The 22516-nt window shown below is 38.3% G+C and overlaps 2 protein-coding genes across 3 annotated transcripts in view; one reads left to right on the top strand and one right to left on the bottom strand.

Moving 5' to 3' along the window:
• LOC127441003 (low-density lipoprotein receptor-related protein 8-like) overlaps window positions 1–22516 on the top strand; it is a 180676-nt gene that overhangs the window by 155113 nt on the left and 3047 nt on the right. The window lies entirely within an intron of this gene.
• On the bottom strand, window positions 1340–21891 carry LOC127441004 (KN motif and ankyrin repeat domain-containing protein 4-like). Of its 2 annotated transcripts, XM_051698115.1 has the most exons (10): window positions 21743–21891; window positions 17101–17175; window positions 14583–16121; window positions 14393–14477; window positions 13834–14175; window positions 13179–13263; window positions 12784–13003; window positions 10634–10776; window positions 10263–10463; window positions 1340–3734 (listed from the first exon to the last, which is right to left on the bottom strand). In XM_051698115.1, exons 2-10 carry the CDS (start codon window positions 17114–17116, stop codon window positions 3624–3626), a joined length of 2742 nt encoding a protein of 913 aa, XP_051554075.1. In that variant the 5' UTR covers window positions 17117–17175; window positions 21743–21891; the 3' UTR covers window positions 1340–3623. The 2 variants fall into 2 exon arrangements, with proteins under 2 accessions (XP_051554075.1, XP_051554076.1); XM_051698116.1 differs by lacking the exons at window positions 1340–3734; window positions 10263–10463 and having other exon boundaries at window positions 12784–13026.

The raw sequence follows: 22516 nt of genomic DNA, 5'->3' as shown, positions 1-22516 counted from the left end.
GCCTGTAAGTTCTCTTCCTCATTAATGACGAAGTCTTACAAGGCTGCAGGTCAAGCCGCTTCCACCCTGCACGCCATGGCCATCCTGCAGGTTCAGCAGGCCAAGGCACTTAAAGATCTGCACGAGGGTAGAACCGACCCAGGGCTGATGCAGCAACTGCGTACTGCGACCGACCTCGCCTTATGTGCGACGAAGGTAACGGCGCGTGCCCTGGGCCGGACGATGTCCACTCTTGTGGTCCAAGAGTGGCACCTGTGGCTCAACCTTGCGGAGATGCATGACGCCGAGGAAGTCCGCTTTCTCGATGCGCCCATCTCTCAAGGGGGGCTTTTTGGTGAGAACATAGAGGATTTCGCCCATCAGTTCTCGATGGTGAAGAAGCAGACTGAGGCGATTAAACACATCCTGCCACGGCACGACCCGGCCGCCTACAGGCCACCGAGGTCCCGCACCCCGTCTGCTTCTCACCAGAGCCGTTCCCCCTTAGGTGAAACCTGTGTTTCCCAGCGCTATTCTAGAAAGTGCTCGGTGGGAGATTGCTTAACAGCAAATTGAGAAAGGCACCGCCGGTAGCCTACTTGGGTAAATGCCTCTCCCCCCTTAACAGGACTAGGTAGACGCCTTACCTAACTCGTTGGAAGGTCACGACGTGGTTGAGCGCTCGCAGTGAGGCACGCAGCAGCTTGCACGTGTCCATTCTTCCATGCCTTGTGACACGGTTCAGCGCCTGTGGCATTTCCTATAGGAACCCCTAGTGTCACTACATCAACACAACGTCGAGTGAATGACAGACAGGGAATGTCTTGGTTACTGATGTAACCTCTGTTCCCTGATGGAGGGAACGAGACGTTGTGTCCCTCCTGCCGCGGCGCTGAACCAGCCGTGGACATGGCTGGGACTCTCTATCGGCTCCTCAGCATAAATCTGAATGAGTGATGCACGAAATCTCCTTTTATACCCGTATGTCCAGGGCAGAGAGTGGCATGCAAATTCCATCTTTAAGTGCCTTGGCCTGCTGAACCTGCAGGATGGCCATGGCGTGCAGGGTGGAAGCGGCTTGACCTGCGGCCTTGTAAGCCTTCGTCATTAATGAGGAAGAGAACTTACAGGCCATGGAAGTGGCATGCAAATTCCACTCGCCAATTTTCATTGGCCTTTTCTATTTTAAGCAAAGGTGATTGGGGCTCTCAAGATTGAACCCCTAGTGTCACTACATCGATACAACGCCTCGTTCCCTCCATCAGGGAACAGAAGTTACATCAGTAACCAAGATGTTTTTCCACATGCCGCTAGAGGGCAGTTCAGAAATGAGAAAAATATAAACAGATTTTAAGCCAGGTTTACACGGTGCGAGTCCTGATACTCGGGAGGTCGTGAGCCCCTGCACACGTTACGAGTCAGTTTATCTGAAAATCATACAGGTGCAATCGTACACGACACGACTTTAGGACCTGGCTAATTCCAAAGCAATCGCACTCATTTTTGCGCTATTTATCATTATGAGACATAAAGCCAGAGGAGGCCCCATTTCCAGCAGTCATCACTCCAACACCTTATCCTTGAGTAATCATGCTAAATTGCTAATTTGGTACTAGAAAATTACTTGCCATTATATCAAACACAGTTGAAAGCTATTTGGTTCGTTAAATGATGCTTAACATTGTCTTTGTGTTTGTTTTTGAATTGCCACAGTATGCAATAGACTGGCATGTCTTAAGGTCAATATTAGGTCAAAAATGGCAAAAAAAAATAAACAGCTTTCTCTAGAAACTTTTCAGTCAATCATTGTTTTGAGGAATAAATGCTATGCAATGCTTGAAATTGCCAAAAAAAAACTGAAGATTTCATACAAAGGTGTACACTACAGTCTTCAAAGACAAAGCAAAACTGACTCTAACAAGGACAGAAAGAGATGTGGAAGGCCAGATGTACAACTAAACAAGAGGATAAGTACATCAGAGTCTCTAGTTTGATTCAAAGTTTAAAAATCTTGTTTTAGCACTGCGGTTGATTGACAGGTTGAACTTTCATCCTTGGTTTCACCAGACTCGTGCTTGGGGAGTTAAACAAATCGATCACATATCCACTATTGTGTATATATAATCATAACAGATGCTATATACCTCTAAATGAAGCCCTAGAACTGAAACGAATGCAAGTATGATGAATAAAAATAGACCATGATGGAAATTTTACAACAATATTTTATTTGAAGAGCAGAGAACAGCATGGCATTTCTGTAGAATCATTCCCAGTGATGTGGTCATGAATAATATGGGAAAAACAGTTTTAACACACCATTTTCTCCAAATGTGTAAAAGCTTCATGAACACTCAGTTTTCACTGATCGTGTGAGTTGTAACACCTTCTCCTGATTGGTCAACTTCAGATCGCTAAATTGGCCGAATGTTTTAAACATTTAAAAAAAATTATCGGGAGATCATGAGCTGCTCGTAAACTGCTCAGCTCTGCTCGTAATTCCTCTCACATGATGTGAGCCATGACCACACGATCACCAACAATTTCCACACGATCTCTCCCAACTGGAAAAAATCGGTAGGGAGCTCACACAACATCCGAAAATCGCACCGTATACGCCCGCCTTTAGCTGACAAAATATTCAACCTCTTTTCGCTGATGTTTTATATTTATTTATTTGTTTTTTGGTGAGATCAGTCTTCAATTTTGACAATAATTAATGCTTATAGTGCAGATTCATCTAATTTTGGAGGTTACATAATTTGAGGAACTTCAGATATCATTCAAAAATTCTAAAAGCAAAAATATCAGCACTTTTCCTCTGATTCACTATTTCCAGTGGTGTGATGAACTTACCTGCACAGGTGTTGCCCATTTGGTCCCAAAATAGTCCCCTGTAAAACCCTACCAGATTTAATTCCTTCATTTTTACATGTTTAATTTAAGAACCGAATTAGACATTGTTCTTTCTCAAATAACAATAAATGATTGTGATCATTCTCTAGGACACTGGCTGGCTGGACCGTCTCAGGAATTGTCACATCAGTGGAAATGTTTGCTAGTAAACAACAGTTTTATAATAATACCACTATAGCATCTTGATTTATGATGTATTAAATATAAGCCATTCAGAATCAGGTTACAGGTCTGATTTCATTCGGCTCTCTATCTGTGTTGTGTAGAACACATGATATTAATGGCTTAATTAATACAATAAATGATTTCGTGTTATACTGTGAGAGTTTTAAATCATACTTGATGTATTGTCTATACACTATATGTATATTTTGATCTCCATGTTAAAGGAATAGAATTCTCCTAAGATAATTTTTTCCATACTGAAACAAATCCTCTTGATAATTACTCACTATGAAAGAAATTGCTTTGCTTTTCTCTTATTTATAGGATAAGTGCGTATTTTGTTTTTATTGTCAAGTTTTAGACATTGTCATATTTACATTTACAAGCTTTACATAAGCAAACTACTTTTGATTTTAAAATGTTTATTTTAATATTAACATTTTATTGCTGATCTTTTCAACAGTAAGTGGACATGAATGCTTATTGAAGTATAAATGTAAATCTCAATGGGGCTGCACTGGGATGTTGAATGCTCAGTGGGCCCATGATTTCCGTGCTCCATTCTATGACACCTTGCACTTGTCTGAACTCTTAGTTTCTGTGCGGGCTTTCAGAAGATTTGCTATCTCCGTATGAGAAGCCTGTGTAGCCAGAGATAATGCACTGCGACCACCCTACAGACAAAACAAAGAGAAAGAACAATATGATAGACAATGATGCATGCAAAATAGAGAGCATGATATTTGCAATTACTGAGATGTCCTTGAGATGTAAACGGCATGTGGGTATTGTCCACCTTTATCATAGTATACTAGCCTTGTTTTAGTATCAATCCGTGTTTTTATTGTTAATGAAAAGTTAAATAAAACATGAAATAAGACTACACTAAAATGCATTTTTATGACTCCAAAACTAACTGAATAAAAATGACTAGAAATTACATTTTGTTACTGTTTTCAATGCACAATATATTACAAAATGTGAAACTTTAACAATATGCCTTCATAAAAGATGCAAATGCCACTATAGAAATAAACTAGACATATTTATTACATATTTAATATATTTTAACAATATCAGTCAATATAGAACTTTGGTAGCCCTTAATTTCTAAAATAAAAACGAAATATAATATATATATATATATAGGAAAATTATAAATAGAACGTAAAAATAAATATAATAATATTCATTTATAATAATATAATGATATCAGATAAATCAAAGAAATCATTTTTTTTCCATTACAGTAATAAGAATGAGATGTATTTTCCATTACAGTGATGAGAATAAGACTTTTCTACCATTAAAGTAATGATAATGAGACAATTTTTTCATTACGGTAATGATAATGAGACAGGTTTTTTTTTTTTTTTTCATTACTGTAATGAGAAAGAGACATTTTTTATATTAAGGTAATGAGAATGAGATGTTTTTTTTTTTTTTTCTTTTTCATTACGGTCATGAGAATGATATTTATTTTTTTTACCATCATGGTAATGAGAATGATATGTTTTTTTTTTTTGTTGTTGTTTGTTTGTTTGTTTGTTTGTTTATTACAGTCATGAGAATGAGACTTTTCTACCATTATGGCAATGATAATTAGATGTGGTTTTTTTTGTTTTTTTTAATTACAGTAATAAGAATGGGACAGTTTTTTTCATTACAGTAATGAGAATGAAACTTTTTTTTACCATTAAAGTAATGAGAGTATTATAGTAATATAGTATTTTTTTCTGTGTGTTTTTTCTGTGCATGTGTCAAAAGAAAATTTTGGTGAGTCTCACTGTGGTTGCATCGTGTTTCACTGGTTTTCAGCATCTCTATCCATAAACACCGCATTTTTAGGATACTGTGTCAAGTTACAGTAAATATAGTAAGAAACTTTTGGGGGCATCAAGACCCCTATACTCTGCTCCGTCTAGCTGTCGGTTTGTTGTCTGCATAGCTGCATAAATTGTGTTAATAAAAGTCACATGTGAGCAAACTGTCTTCTCGTTGGTCAGAATGATTGTGGGCTTTTCTGAGATTTAGCTCATAGATCGATATATAGGTAAAGGGGCAGTCACAATAGATTTTGATAACACAAATTTTTTTCAGACAATGCAACGAACAAGGATATGATGTCACGTGAGACGACTTCTGGTGTAAGTAAATAATACATCACAAATAACAAATAATATTATATTAAAAATGTTAAAATATATTTTCTACTCACTTTCCTGCAAGAATAAAACACGCAACTTTGACCTTTGTATTCTCTGTATGGATCTTTTCAGAGACGTGATGACGCGTTTCCACCTTATTTAACATCGTAAATGCAGCAAACTTTTTTATTTTTGAAATTTTGTAATTATTTCATTTATAAATTTATAACATTGTAATTTGTATTATATTACCCTGGAATACATTTTGTGGTAAAGAGTTACCACAGCTGCGAAAGGAGTGACAGAAAATTTGGCCTATTTCTCTCTTCTTACTGCAGTTATCCAGCACTCTCTATTTTTGTCTTGTTTTGAAAAGCTGCGAAAGTGTAATCGTTGGTTTTTTATTTTGCTGTTGGAGCAAATGGGTAAGCAAAATTATATTTGCTGTGGTCTCCCATTCACCACCATTCAAGTTCCCCCATCTATACGTATACTTTCCACTGTGAAAAGGGTCCATTGACCCAAGAGGTCGGGGTGTGACGTTTCGATCTTCTATTGGTCATGTGTCCTCTCGACGTACGAATTCACGGTTCAGAGTTCACCAAACTTTAACTTGTGATACACAGCATTGTACAAAGTTTCTAATGCCATCCTGCCTGTGTCTGTTTTGCAACATTCCAACAGAAAGAAGCTATCGTACTAAAATTACCTCAGGAATTATTAAACACTGCTTTTTTTAAATGTGATTATATCTAATATAGTTGCCAAAAAGGCTGTATCCACACTTTGATTGATGCACTAATATATTACAGTGACGTGCTTACCTACAGACTTCTTTTTCAAACATCCATCAGGTATGCCTATAGTTATCATAAGGATATTGGTTGTTTTGTTGGTTTATTGGGTCGAATTGCATTCTCACCACAAGCGAACTGCTCCAGAGTTTGTTTGAAATCGGACTGAGACAACTTCGTCCAGGTGGTCTCAGAACGAATGTTTTGCTGCGGATCTGAGTGTGATTGCCATGTTCAGATAAACAAACTGAACTGAGGGAGAAAACCAACCCAATCTCATGAGAAGTTGGGTAAATTAGCCTATATCAGGAAGAGTTGGCTAAATCGTATGAAATCATATACAATTCGTACAAATTCTAGATGTGCAGATACCAGAATGTGTAATGCGGAAGTATGTCAGACGTTGTGTACATGCTTCTTAATTTTACGCTCTTAACCAAACCATAGAAAAACCTAACCATAGAATACAGTCCCAAAGCATGATTTGAAGCGGAAAGTGTATGTAACACCCTGCCTATACTGGATGCAAGCAATGTCGTGTCGTGCCGCAACGGTTTGAATCTGTCTACACTGGATGCGTCAAAGCAAATGTTCTAAACTGTTTATTTGTCTTGTTGGCAGAGTAGTGTCAGCGTGTTCAGGCCAAAATGGGCATTTACTGTTGGCACGGCATGACGCATCCAATGTAGACAGCATCATTGATTAAAATTGGAGTGATTTGCTTTTGTCGTGTCACGCCACCCATTTCTGGTGTAGACAGGGTGTTATGTGTGACAGTAAGTAATAGTCATGTTTTAGAAGGAGACGAGGGAGAAGTCACCTGATTGGCTGTTGCAAAAAACCACTTGTATGATTTCATACGATTTAGCCAACTCGTACATATCTGTACGATTTCTCGGTGAGAGTGTGTGGCGAAACCGCACCAGGTTCCGAAACAAATGCTCCAAACAAACCAGGTGTAAAAACACCCTGAGATTTAAAAACTTCAAGCTTAATTTGCTCCTTTGGTGGGAAAGTTTCTTATTAAAGTGGCGTGATGAATTTCGTAAATTATTTTAAAAGTGTTCAGCACGTTAAAGCGACAGGCTTATAAAAAATTTTATTAAACAGAAAACACTGTCAAAACTCAAATTCAACTCAAACGTGCACTCAGTAAAAATGTGTTTATGTACTGAGTTCACCTTTAAATTGAAAGGATAAATTGAATATATATAAAAAGCAAATTTGAAATTCAAAACTGCTGTAACTCTGGTATCAGTCTAACCCTTCTGTGCAGTGTCTGACAGTATTATCACTAGTAATTATTCATCATTCCCTGCAAGGTTATTATTGTATGATACTTACCAGTCTGCACTATCACACAGGTGGATGCCAAGCAGGAAATTGCAGTCTGAAATAGTGCAGGAAGTCATCTTCACAGTGCCTGTTCTGTGTTTTAGAGGATTTATTGAGCGTCGTGCTGGACATCTCAGAGCAGCACTTCAGTCGTAAAGTGACTGAGATGTGACTTGAATAACAGGCTGGATTCGGCCACGGGGAAGCAGACTTGAAAACTCTCATTTTGTCTTACATGCATCCAAATTCTCTCTCTCTTTTCTCACAATAGAGGCGATAAGGCATGCCTGTGTGGGATTATTACAGCTGCCAAGCAAGGATTTCTCCAACACAGAAGTGATTAGACCAACACCTTATTTCAAAGCCGTCTTATATAAGTCTGCTTTGTTAGTGTTATTTGTACACTCAAAGCTAATCCTTCTTCCTTTCACTCTGTTATTGCTCGTGTGAAGATTCTGAGGCTGATATCATTAATTGACTCATTCGTAGATGACTGTTATATAAATTAAGGACAGGTCGAATTATGTGACCTGATGGGTAGTGCACATGCGCGGATGGGACGGGTGACCTGAGTTTGAATCTGCCCTATGTGATATCAGCTTAAGATTTCTCCTTCTAAATATTTAAGATGACTTGCAATGGAAATGGTTTGTCAGATTTCCAAAAGTGAGTAGGTTTGTTTTTATAAGCTATTAATTTTAATTACTTTGTCAGATGGCAGACAATTAAGTTAGCATTTGTTTTAAACTTTATAACTTGTCTTTTTAAACATGAAAATGCCACTATAGTAATAACACTTGACATATTTATTACATACAGTATAAATTAGATACATATATATTAAATATAACATACTGTATATATTTGTTATATTACATTTATAACATATTTAGATGATAATTAACACATAGTAGCCCTAAATTACTAAAACTAAATATACACCAAAAAAAAAACACAAAAAAAAAAAAACGATTTTCAAATATGAGGTTCATTTTTATAAGCTACAGTATTAGATCATTTAAATTACTTTTTCAGATGGCAGCCAATAAAATTAGCATATGTTTCTTTAGAGAACATTTTTGCTCCATCATTTGCACTGTTTAGTAGGCCTGTGAATCAAAGTTATTGCCTTTAATGATGAAAACGAAAATGAAAACTAAATGAAAACAATTTAGTTAACTGAAAAATAAAAACTAACATAATTAGAAAAACTGAAACTAACCTAAAATACATTGTCATGACTCCAAAACTAAAATAAAATAAAAATGACAACAAAATAATTTTAGTTTTTGATGCTAGTAAATTATAACATCTGAAACCTTTACAACCTGCCACCATTAAAAAAGAACACGCCAGTTTAGCATACTTACCACTCAATATTTAGATGAGAAAGCAACAGATTTAGTTCTTTACATAGTACTTAATGTTTTATTAATGGGTCAGGAACTACATAGCCCATCCCCTATTGTTTCTGAAGGCTACACATTGTGCTGTTGGTCCTTTCTTGTGATAGAGAAACCATGAATCATAGGTTGTAGTGCTAGTGCAAAGATATTTAACTAATCGTATTTATATTCATTGTTGATTATGTTCATCATAGATTTTTAGCATTTTAGTGATATTTAGATGTTATTAATTAGTTGTTGCAGCCCTCTGAAAGTTTAGGCATGTAGCCCATCAATTTTTTCAATGTATTCATTAAATGAAAAAAATGTGCAGCAATTAAAAAAATACACAGTCATCGTGCTACACTTAACAAGGTTAGGATACCTCTCCAGCACTCTTAAACAATTTAGGAGCTGAGACCAAGTCTTAACACTTATGAACCTTTATGAATCACACTTATTCTTAAGTCTAGGAATAAGAGGAAAATTCGTAGAATTTTGACACACTTAATACTAAAATTTTACTCTGAGCAGCTTTATACTTCCGGCCCCAGAAGTGATATCATAGGTGTGGGTGAAAAACAGATCAATATTTAACTCCTGTTCAACTATAAATCTTCACTTTCACATTGTTCTTTTTCGTGCATATCGCCATCTACTGGTCGGGGCTTGTCAAAGGTGGAGATTTATAGTTGAAAATATTGATCTGTTAAATATTAAATAGAGTTAAATATTGATCTGTTTCTCACCTACACCTATCACATCGCTTCAGAAGATATGGATTTAACAAATGGAGTTGTTTGGATTACTTTTACGCTGCCTTAATGAGCTTTTTGGAGCTTCAAAAATTTGGCACCCATTCACTGCATTATATGAACCTACAGAGCTGAAATATTCTTCTAAAAATCTTAATTTGTGTTCTGCATAAAAAAGAAAATTATACACATCTGGGATGGCATGAGGGTGAGTAAATGATAAGACAATTTTCACTTTTGGTGAATTATTTCTTTAAAAGAAGAAATGTGCATCATATAATTGTTAAATACAAAAATGTGTGTTTGAGATGTACATTTTTCTTATAGAAATGGGACTGCTGTTATAGGTGGATGAACTTTTGGTTAAGCATCACCAATGTAAATCCTGAGGGTGATTTTCCTCTAAATAAACAGTTCATTTCTGGTATCCTTGCACGTTTCATGCAAAAGTTAAAGGAATTACCAGATTTACATGGTCATGACAGGGATTGAAAGATTGGAAATACTTTGCACAGACAAGGTTAGTAAGTGATTTTATCACACTAGTCACATTTACACATATAATGTTTGTCTTGTGGCTATACATTGGAAACGAAAGTGTGTATTTTAATGATTATGCAGCTACTTTGCCCTATAGAGTGGAAGTGCTTTGCTATAAACATGATTTTTGTTTGTTTGTTTTATTTTCTGTGGTAAGTGACAGCACGCCACATGCAATGACTGTTAGTGCTTAACTTGAACCCAGAACATTATTTAAAAAGTGCTCTAGCATGCAAGAGAAGTCACCTTGTCTTTTAAGTTGACATCACAGTTTGCTTTCTCCAACAAAATTCGCACCATAGAAATATGTCCCCGATCACAGGCGCTGATCAGTGGGGTGGTTCCTGCATGGTCCTGGGTGTTAGGATCTGCTCCCTGTGCCAGTAGAAGACGCACAATTGGGACACGTCCATGTCTTACTGCCAGGTGGAGGGCCGTTTGTCCCACCTAATGAGATGCTTAGTTAGTACAGAGGCTACAGCATGAGCTCAAGACAAACATCTCCTGACATAATTTATGGAAAATTCCAAATTTTAAGCAAATCTGTAATGTTCATTTTGAAGGATTAATTTGATATCAAGTGCAAAGAGTGCCAATTGGCTGATACCACCAGTCACCTGGCCAACACGGGCATTGACGTCACCAAGCTCCATCAGTTGCTGGAGCACTTTCATGTCGCCTGGAGATTTTACATCTGTCAAAGAGGCCAGCATGATAGCTGTGTAACCAGACTTGTTTCTCCGGTCCACTTCACACACTCCTAAGTTTGCGAGGAAGCAATAACAGAAAGTTAACTCTAGTCCGGGTGAGGGTTTATTAGTGGGGAAACATAAGGTTAGAGTTTTGAACAAAATCAAACTTGCCTCAACCTGTTTGTGTTACAGATATGAACAATACATCACATTTGCTTGTTGAGGAGAGGTGGACTATTGTTTTTCTATGATTTCTATGATGACAATAAAATGGGCAATAAAAACCCCATAGACTTAAATTGCAGGAAGTACTGGGACAGACCAGTAACCAACCAGCTAGCAACAATCCAGAACACCCTAGCAACCACCTTGCAACACCCTAGCAGCCACACAGAACACCCTAGCAACCATCTTGCAACACCTCAGCAACCACCCAGAATACCCTAGCAACCACATTGCAACACCCTACAAACATCCAGAACACCCTAGCAACAACATTGCAACACCATAGCAACCACCCACAACACCCTAGAAACCACTATACAACACCCTAACAACCACCTTGCAACACCCTAGCAGCCACACAGAACACCCTAGCAACCATCTTGCAACACCTCAGCAACCACCCACCCTAGCAATCACATTGCAACACTCTATCAAATATCCAGAACACCCTAGCAACCACTTTGCAACACCCTAACAACCATCCAGAACATCCAAGTAACCCTAACAACCACCCAGGACAAACTAGCATCCACCCAAAACACTCTAGAAAATAAAATACCTTGCAACACCCCCAATGCCATCAAGTACACCCTAGCACCATCTTGCAACACCTTAGCAACCACCCAGAACACCCTAGAAACAACCTTGCAACACCCTAGCAACCACCCACAACACCCTAGTAACCACCTTGCAACACCCTAGCAACCACTTTGCAACACCCTAACAACCATCCAGAACATCCAAGTAACCCTAGCACTACCCACAACACCCTAGCAACCACTTTGTAACACCCTAACAACCATCAAGAACATCCAAGTAACCCTAACAACCACCCAGGACACATTAGCAGCCACCCAAAATACTCTAGCAACCACTCAGAACACTCTAGAAAATACCTTGCAACACCCCAAAAACCACCAAGAACACCCTAGCACCACTTTGCAACACCCTAGCAGCCACACAGAACACCCTAGCAACCATATTGCAACACCTTAGCAACCACCCAGAACACCCTATTAACCACATTGCAACACCCTATCAAACATCCAGAACACCCTAGCAACCGCCCACAACACCCTAGCAACCACCTTGCAACACCCTAGTAACCATTTTGCAACACCCTAACAACCATCCAGAATACCCAAGCAAATCTAGCAACCACCCAGGACACCCTAGCAGCCACCTTGCAACACCCTAGCAACCACCCAAAACTTGCTAACAACCACCTTATAACACATTAGAAACCACTCAGAACACTCTAGCAAATACCTTGCAACACCCTAAAAACCACTAAGAATACCCAAGCAACCACCTTGCAACACCCTAGCAACCACTTTGCAACACCCTAACAACCATCCAGAACACCCTAGCAACTGCCTTGCAACACCCTAGCAACCACCCACAACACCCTAACATCCACATTGCAACACCCTAGCAACCACTTTGCAACCATCCAGAACACCCAAGCAAACCTAACAACCACCCAGGACACCGTAGCAGCCACCTTGCATCACCCTAAAAACCACCAAGAACACCCTAGCAACCACTTTGCAACACCCTAACAACCATCCAGAACTCCTTAGCAACCATCTAGAACACCCTAGCAACCACCTTGCAACACCCTAGTAACAACTTTGAAAACCCCTAGCAACCTCTCAGAAAACCCTAAAAAATAAATTGACTCAATGTATTTTTTTTCCCAAATATTATTACAAACATGTAATAATATAATAATAATAATAATAATAATAATAATAATAAAACATGTTTTAATTCCCTCCAGGCTATTAAAAGTTTAAATAAGAATAAATAAGAGCAGAACAAAGACCAGTGGCTCTGTGATGACTGACCTGTGTCTAAAATGAGCTTGACAATGCTGAAGTTACAGTGAGATACGCTGTAATGCAGGGCTGTATTCCCATTATCATCCACCATGTTGACCAGGAACTGAAGGACTGTGGGTGTCTCTGATTTAACCTCACTGAGATACAAAGAGACAATCTCATCGCAAGCATCCTCCTCAGCAGACACATGGAACCATTGCTGGAACACCACAGTGAGAGCCTGGCTCTGCAAATGAGCAATGGAGAAGACTATTACTGGAATGAGAGATGCAACACCTATTCTTGTGCATGGCACAGGATTGAAAACTTGACTAGGGTAGTACATATTCTGTCAAAATAGGTCATTAATGTTCATGTTTGGATTGGTAGATATAAACTGTGTATGTACATTTGAAAATTACCATTTCATCATCAGGTTCAGACATTTTGTCCATGTGGTCTTTCAGGAAACAACATGCCTCTATGAAATTCTTATTGACAGCTTCCCTGAAAACAAAAATGGAAAAAATATATATAGATTTTTTATTTTTTTATTATTATTTAAGGTTATCAAAATTGGTAAGAAAACTGCAACATCAAATTGTACAGCTGTATAATCACAAGAATGACTCTGAAAGAGATAGTTCACTTATCAATGTCATCATTCATTCACCCAAACCTATTTGACTTTCATTCATGTTAAATAAGTGGAATACAAAATAAGACATTTTGCAGAATATCCAGGGTGCTCATTTACTTACAATGAAAGTGAATAAACAAGAGGCACCTTAAAAGTGGCCCTTTGAATGATGAACAAACCAAACTTTTACATTTAAAATTCAAAGAAAATCTTTCCCTCTGCTGTAGCTCTCAAATCTCATTAATAGCTCAATCATCAAATTTCAACATGGTGCATCAAGATGCATCACGGCTGGTTAGACTTTACATTTTGATTTGTTATTTTTGTGTTCCACAGAAAAATAAGGAAAAAGTCATACTTGAGGGTGAGTAAATTATGACAGAATTCATGTTTAGATGAACAATTCCTTTAAATATTTAAACATTCAAACATCTTACCTGTTTCCTTCACTCAGTGCAAGTGTTTTTTCATCTGAGTCCACTCCTCTACAGGTGTAGTCCTGCCTCACTTTCTCTATCCCTGTCTGACCCTGTGGATAACTCACTTTACTTGTTTGCTTATGCAGATTTTCAATTTTTTCGGTCACTTCATCTATGGCATCCTCTTTTGTATTAAATTTGGCAGCTTCACTTTGACCTGTCTGTTCTTTGGGGTCCATTGTCCATGAAGTCCATGACTTGCCTGCTTCAGTCTTGTTATTCTTCTTGATGTCAACAACCTCTTCGGTATGCTCTTGTTGTTGGATAGCATTGCTTATTCCATCAGTCTCCACACTCTCACTTCAGAATAGTGAAGGTCAAAGAGCGTTAGAATTCTGCAGGCACTGTTGGATTATTAAAGGTCTGAACTCACTGGAATGTACGAGTACACAAAAGTACGTCCAAACAACATTAAATATACAAATCAAAAAGATCTCTAGAGCAGGTATTGAACACAAAAATACATTTATTCGGTTACTGTATAGGTAATAAATGCCTGCAGTAGTCTTGTCTTTACCTTTTTCTTATGCCGACTGTCTTCAGACTTTCTGTCTTTGGGTTCTCCTCCTCAACTACAGGAATACGTTCCTCTATTTTAGACTCTTAAAATTCACAGAAAGTGCACAAAAGACAAAAAAGTATTATGTCCGTCCAATAAATATCATGGGTTCTCAAGAATGTTTTGTCATTGTAGAGTGATATCATACCTGGTTGTGGGACATCTCCAGTAGGAAACACATAGAGGGTGAGAAGGGTGACTAGATTTGCCAACTGATCTTGAATGGTGCAGACCCGTGGGGGCAAGTGCTCTGAAGATAATCTTCCAGTGGTGTTGTCTTTGCAGAGACACTCCCACTGCTCCTTAAGGAGCTCTTGTAATCTTTTCACATGGTGCTCCATGTCTGCATGTGATACAGGAGTTTGTCCCAGAATATTAAGGGCAATTCCTTTCTCTGTTGGCATCTCTTGCACACCTGTTAGTCCTTCCTGTGATTCTGACACTGTCTCCTGATTTTGTGTACTTGCTGAGGTGGTCCCAGATGAAGTCGCTCTGGTCAATGTGCGTCCCATGTCAGAGTGTGCAGACAACTGCTTGATTTTCTCATTCTTGAGATGGCTCTCCTCTACTTGGTGCTTCAGAAGAGTTTTGGTCTTGTCCAGCTCTACCTCCAGGTCATAAAGTTTCTGTTCCAGCATCACAACTTTTCGTTGTAGAGTCTCAGTGAGAGACTTGGTTCTGTCGGCATTATCCAAAAGATCTCTTTCCTGCAAGACCATCTTGCGTAGTTGCAGAGAGCTTCCTATGCCTTGAAGCATCCTTTCATTGGTTGAAGCTATTGCAAATGCATCAACTTGCTCAGAGGAAACCTTGACATTCTCCTCAAGCCGGTCATATTCTCGATTCATCCAGTCATCGCTTGCTTTGTCTTGATTCTTTCGAGCCTTTAAATCATGCAATGGAATGTCCCAGTTATCTGTGTGTCGAGCAACTTCCAGTGGCCCAGTGGTGTCATTTTGGGAATGTAACTGGAGTAAAAGTCTCTCTCGCTCCTCTTGCAAAATACATATCTGAGCCTTAAGCTCAGGAATGACTCTGATCTCCATCTCCAATTCCCCAACTCGCTCAAGAGCTGCAGTGAGCTGATGAATGGTCACGTTTGCCCCACCCATTCTGTTGGAAGCATGGAAAACATCTTCAGAGGAATCATTTTCCTGTGTTAGATATTCCTTGGGGCTTCTGGGGCTGGTTGGGTCCTCGATTGACTCTGAATGTTTCCTCATTAAAACCGTCAAGGGTAAACTAGAGGCTCTCAAGAGATTTGGCCTGACATAACGGCCAAAGGGCTGCTCGTCAAAAGCCTGGATACTAGCATCCATCTCTGTGGCAGTCAAGGACTTGTAGATGGGTTCTGCCCTACTGGCATAGCCAGCAGACACACTGTCACTAGAGTGAAACTCAAAATGCTGAGAGTCTCCTAGTTGGGTTTTGGGGCATAAAGTGCTAATGGAGTTCCACTGCGCAGCTCTGCATCCGTAACCTGGAAGGCTTAAGTTACCCGACAGGATGCCATTATTTCGCCCTCTTTGCCTTCGTTGCATTGGCACCCTCCTGATGGTGTTGCCCTTTTCAATGTCATCCACATACTTCAGGAAGTCAAGGTCTAGATGGAACCCATAGGGGGTCTCTACAGAATAAGAGGGTGGTCTTCTTCTGGTTCCATTCTCCTTTGGAGAGATGCCATTCACTAAAAAAAAAAAAAAAAAAAAAAAAAAAACATACATTTAATTCAAAAGTGATGCATTTTGTGCAAATCAGACTAAATGTATTATAACCATTGGAGCTGCAGTGCCATCTGCTCAGATTAGACAATATACAAACACAGGGTGATTCACTTTTGGGAATCCATTATTCCTAACATAAGTCATGGGCAGTTTACATTGTGACAACTTACTTTATATACAACAAGATCACACTGGAAATTAACATGTAGCTTCTGAAAGATCATGTGCCCTTAAATCGACTCCATACTGCCAAATTACTGACAACTACCATCCCCATCAGACATTTTTGTATCATTTCAACTGTGATCACCTCTCCTTCTAGCGCTACTACGAGACACGAATTCTCATCCCATAGGGTTGGGTTTTGGGTTAGGGTGTATTGTTAATAAAATATGCATTCCTGTTGACTGTATTACATCATTTACAACTAAAAATAAAACTCGCTTTTGGTGCCACTTTGAGGTCATTTTGCTCAGAAACTGGTGCTCACAAGTGCCCATAATTTCAACAAAATTTTCAGCTTTGCCCACTGGTTGGCAGTGATTCGAATTTTGGTAAGCATATTCTGATTTCAGCAGCAGAACTTTTGACCTACTGTACGAATTCAGAGTGTGATCAGTTTGCCATTTAGTGTGACAACATGCTCACTGTATCAACTTGTGTTAAATGATCTTTTTGCCTGGGCAATAATGGTGTAAATGTTTGTATCTTTTTTTGTAAGAAGCAGTAAATATCTTTTTTGTTTTCAAGATGTTAAGGTATGTGCCTATTCAGACACTGACTTTCAAAAATAAAAATACCCTGATAATATTTACTGGAGTTAAAAAAAAAAAAAAAAAAAAAAAAAAATTAGGGACAACTACTCCTGGTCTCCCAGTATGCAAATCAGTTCCATCTGCTCAAACTAGACAATATATACAGTAAGCACTGGGTGATTTATACCTTTTTGGGTATCCATTGTTCTTAGCAGGGGCAGTTTTCAGCTTCATGTGGCTTTTGCTTTTTGTCTCTTACCACCTGAGGACAAAGATACATAACTTTTTGTATGATGTTGGATTAGACAGAATTAAGCACTTATTCCAAATGCTGGGAACACAAGATTAGATGAGGTTATGTGTGGAGTTTTACTAAGACAGACTTCAAAGTGCCGCTTTTTTCTCTTTTTTTTTTTTTTCCCTGTCTCTCTTTGTCCCGTCTCTCTCACTCCCTGTCTCTCTTTGACCACACAACACACTGAAGGCACCACAGAAGCAGCCACAGCCCAAACAATGTCAGCTATGCAGTAGACTTGCCACGATATCATAATTTTCACACCGGTGCGGTGTTCGTGTTCAAACCGACTAACACCGGTATAACCACTGGTTGGACGGTAAGTGGAACTATGGGTAATTTTCGTTAAGCAATAGCCTACACAATAACACAAGGCAGCTTGATTTCAAACATTGAACTTTATTTTTTATTTATTTTAACTAAAAATTCAAAAGAAACTGAAAAACATGAAGTGCAATTCTAATGTGTGTTGTTCAACTTTTTTAAATATGGCTTTTCAACAGTTGTGAAGGGCAACATCTCTTTGGCAACGAACTTACCTCATCCATGCATTCTCTCCATCATGGGCTACCGGTCAAGTATTTCGTTGTCTGGGCAAATACATCACTAATTGTGGGTTGTTGCGGGTTTAATGTTGGTGTTTTATTACCTTTCATCCCAGGACCCAGTTTAGCTGCTTCGGAAGGGTAATGACTTTGAATGAGTGTGAATAAATTTGTTTTGTTCCCTCCTAGGGCTGGGCGATATTCAAGAAATATGTTCATAATATTTGTATAAAAAATAAATAAATCACAAATATTCAATTACATCATCAACCCCCTGGATGAGGGATTGGTGAATATTCTTACTTTAGTGATTTTGCATTAAAAATTAATTTATTTAAAAAACAAAAAACTTCAAACAAAGACATTTCTAAATTCAAAATTGCACTTTAAATAAAAAAACATTGATAATAACGAAGTGGTCAAAAAAATAATAATACAAATAATCATATAGCCACCTTTCCATTTACCGTTACGGAAGTATCCATCTATGTCAACAGGTGGACAATTACTAATACAAATTAAGATCTAAAAACAAACGTCTTCTGTCAGTGCATGTACTTTGCTGCCTGTGCAATTTGATATGTTGGTAAAGAACATCTAGCTTTCATTGTGTTATTTATGTTCATTTATCATGGATTTCAAACTCTTCATTAGGCAACTATTCTTTATTTAAGGCTATTCTATTCATTAGGCTATTGTATTGATATTGGAAGTTCCATTCATAATGTTTCCCCCTTTTACACAGTATAAAATTTCACACCAGTGTTGTCCCTTGTACCGAGTAAAACTGGTAAAACCTTACACCGTGGCAACCCTACTATGAAGTAAACACACAAACAGCTGAGACCAAACATTTTCACTGTCTCACACACACAAACCAGAACATATCCATACAGTATCTTGGCATAGCTCATACTAAATGAAATTGATCTTATCAAAAATCACAGCCCTCCTCCCTTCATACCTGTCTATTCCCCTGCTCTGCTCTAAAGATATAGATCAAACAAATGAACACAGAGATAGGGGCTGGTCTTTTGGTTATGAGACCATATTTCAGTACCTGGCTCTATGCTCAGTAGATTCATCTTAACAGGTTAATATAACATTTAAAGTATATGGCCCTGTCTGCAAGCAGAAAATGCATTGTTGTTACTGTCTTATGCTGACAGGAAAATGGGGGCACAGGCTCCTTGTGCAAAACATAACTCATAGAAATTTTCCTGTATCTTGATGATCCAGACATAGGCACTTAGCTTTGTCATTTAAGCACATTTATAACTTTAACAAGTAAAAATGCAAATCTCAAAAACTCACTAAACATACTGAAATGACCCCCGTTTTACCTATGCAGACTACTAAGGCCCAACATACGTGAATGCAAATACTTCTAACTATGCAAGCTTGATTTCACTTTGTTGTAAATAGAACACAATATAAAATGAAATTCAAGTACATGTTGCATTGTGCTAAGAGCGCTAAACTGGGCATTAGCATAAACTGTGTTCTAGTCAGTTTCCTCTTTCAGGACAGCTAGTGTCTTGGCAGGGCAACAGTTTGAAGAGAATTGTGCTGAGCTAGTTAAAGTTAGTTCAACTGTTGGCATGTTTATTGCTAGCAAACTGAATTATTACAGTGTAACAGCACAGACATTCGGAGGTAATCCTATCACGCCCTTGAGTACTGAGGTTGTTACTGCCACAGTAGTGCACATTTATGATGAACAACATGGCAGTTGCAATGTTTTGGCCAATTATTTGCATCTGTGTACTTGCATCAGGAACATTAATGGGCTAATACTCACATTCAAGGAGAGAAGAGGGGTTACAAGATGCCCCTTGATGGAAATGATCATAACACTTCATGACAGAAACAAATCGCAAAACTATTCGGAAGTGAAAGGGGAATTGCACCATTATTTTAAACAACTGTAATATAAATAAATAAGAATATTAATACTTATTGTTTATTTGTTGATTGTCTATTTCTTTCAGATAGAGTCTTAATTCAGCTGATCGTTGGTCATTTTTACAATGTAGAATTTATTCACTCCATCTCAAAGCAATGATTATTGTTCCCTTTACACAACATTTTTGCAGCACTCACCAAAATTCCTCCTCTCATTAAATGCATTTCCCTCCACTGCATTCTTTCTTACACCACAAATTGGATTGGAAGTTATGACAACTTAAAAAATGCTACCGCTGTAAGAACACAGTTTGAAACAGAGTATCCTCTGAGAAGAAATGGGCAAAATGGAAAAATAAAGACCAAGATGGAAACTTGAGGGGAACAAACACATTTTATGCTGCATAGAGATTCAAACTAGTTAAAACTGGACTAAACTCTTGAATTATTTTTGAACATAGTGTTTCAGGGAAACATTGCCACACATTGTTTAACTAAGGAATGACTGTGGCTTTTTAAAGTTTTATTTTCAGCCATGATTACAATAAAAGGAGTGAGATGGCATGAACATTACTGTTTATTCTATGAATATCTTTTTATTTAAAGATATGTTTTGCATTTTGCCCCAGATATTTAACAAGTGGGGGCCAAAATTGCCTCCGAACTGAATTCCTCAATGGGTTTAGTGCAAGTTTGTGGTCTTTAACATAACTGGATGACACACTGTGAAAAAAATGCCCTCATTAAGGTAAAAAGTGGTTGTGCACATAAATTCCAGGGGGCAAGTATTGCCACTTCATAAAAAAGTTAATTTCTGACACTAGTTTTGACTTGCACACTTAACATCTCAAGTGGACCCCATTCACTTTCACATAAAACAGACTGCTGGTCCTGCACTCTTTCTCACTCACATTTTTAACACACACAATAGACAAACGTTTCAGTCTTCCTGTTTGGCCCTGTAAGCAGTGTGGTTTCCTTGGCTCAGATCCTCATTCCTTCTCCTGTGTTTGAAATTTGGCTGGAGCACTGAAGCCAAAGATCGGTCGTCCTGCTCTCTGACCCCCATCACCCTTTCTCTTTATGGAGAGAGGGTGTGGTGAAGTCTGCTGCTACTGCACTTTTTAGAATGACTACTTTGAGAAGGAGAGGCTAGTTCTTACCATTTTTATTGTGATATTTGTCTGCTGTGTGCTAAAATGAGGATCTGTTTTTCAGAAACCACATTCCAAGATCTGTATTCCAGACTCTACTACTTGCATCATATGCATTTTTTATATCTATCTGTCTATCTATCTATCTATCTATCTTCCTTTTTTCAATCCATCATCCATCCATCCATCCATCCATCCTTCCTTCCTTCATTCCTTCCTCCCTCCCTCCCCTCCATCCATCCTTCCTTCCTTCCTTCCTTCCTTCCATCCATCCATCCTTTTTTTCTATCCATCCATCCATCCATCCATTTATCCATCTATCCATCCATCCATCTATCCATCCATCCATCCATGGGATTTTTTTCCCCACACAGAATTTGGAACATGCCAATAATCTTGGCTCTCTTCCAACAGCATTATGTGCACGTGTGTGAAACTGCAGCAAAGTACATTCTGATCCACTGTATGATCAAACACTGTGCCTGAGAATCATTCAAATAGCATGTCTTTTAAAGATACCATGTGCAATCTGTTTATTGGCTTCTGTCACACAAACTGAGCAATCCAGGACATCTCTCTATTGTTTTAGTAAAACAAAGACTACATCACAGGAAAGTCTCTGAACCCCATTTTAGACTACCCCCCAAAAAGTGCACTTCCTTAGAAAATGTTTCAGTTGTTTGTGTAAAATGAACAAACAAAAAAAAAAAAAAACATCATAGGAAAGCTAAATATAATATCCAATTTACAATGAAAAACATTTCACATTAAATGCATTTTGTATTATATATTCTTATAAAGTTAAAAAAGGAAAGTTAAAAGTTAAAAGTGACTACCTTCACCAGATTTTGTGCAGACTCTATCTTTACTTCTCTTGTGTGTTATTCCTAAATTCTGTGTTAAAATGTATAATTTTGGTCTGTATCCTACCTTAAATATAATAAGTTAGGCATTGTGTCCCATCACTGCTGTAGTGCAGTCTGTTTCCCTCTTCACTTTTCTGCTTTTTCTGAGAAACAGAGGATTCAGAAGGGAATGCAGACAAAAGACATTCAAGCAATGGCAATGTAAAATTCTTGCAAAACATAAGCAGAGTTATTGTGTGTGGAACAGGGAGGCGTGGCATGGGCATATAGGCTTTTCTTGGCTCCGCCCATTCTAATCAGAGCCAGTGGGAGGGAGGCAGTGCTCATAAATCCTCCTATCAAAGTAAAAGGTAGGGCTGAACAACAGAGTGGTGGGTGGGGCATTGTGCATAAATAAAATTGAGGGATGTTTCTCAAAACAGGGGGCTTGAGTATACAGTACTAGTATAATCTGGGGCACTAGGCCCATGTGAAACTGGGTGAAAGACGATCCTGTAGTAACCCGATAGAATCTCGGAGCACACACAGTTGCAACCACCCACCCACACAGTTTTAAGTGTAATTCAATCCACTGTAACAGTGTTCACCATCCATTATAATCATGAAAATACTGCAGGGCTTTGAATGAGGAGGGCACCAAATGTTTTAGGTGCTCTCAGGACATACCGTTCATTCTTAATGTATCTGCTTTCCTCTCTGTTACATTACAGTCAACACATGGTCAACTTTGGGGGAAGAAACAGGCATCAGACAGGCAGTACATATAAAATATATGTGAAAATATAATATTTTAGTGGTGTTTGCTATGGCAAGCATCACTATTACAATGGCTCATACT

This window comes from Myxocyprinus asiaticus, chromosome 5 (assembly GCF_019703515.2).
Source record: "Myxocyprinus asiaticus isolate MX2 ecotype Aquarium Trade chromosome 5, UBuf_Myxa_2, whole genome shotgun sequence".
Classification (NCBI taxonomy): Eukaryota; Metazoa; Chordata; class Actinopteri; order Cypriniformes; family Catostomidae; genus Myxocyprinus; species Myxocyprinus asiaticus.
Note: the sequence above shows the minus strand (reverse complement) of the source record. Positions and strands in the feature narration are given on the sequence as shown.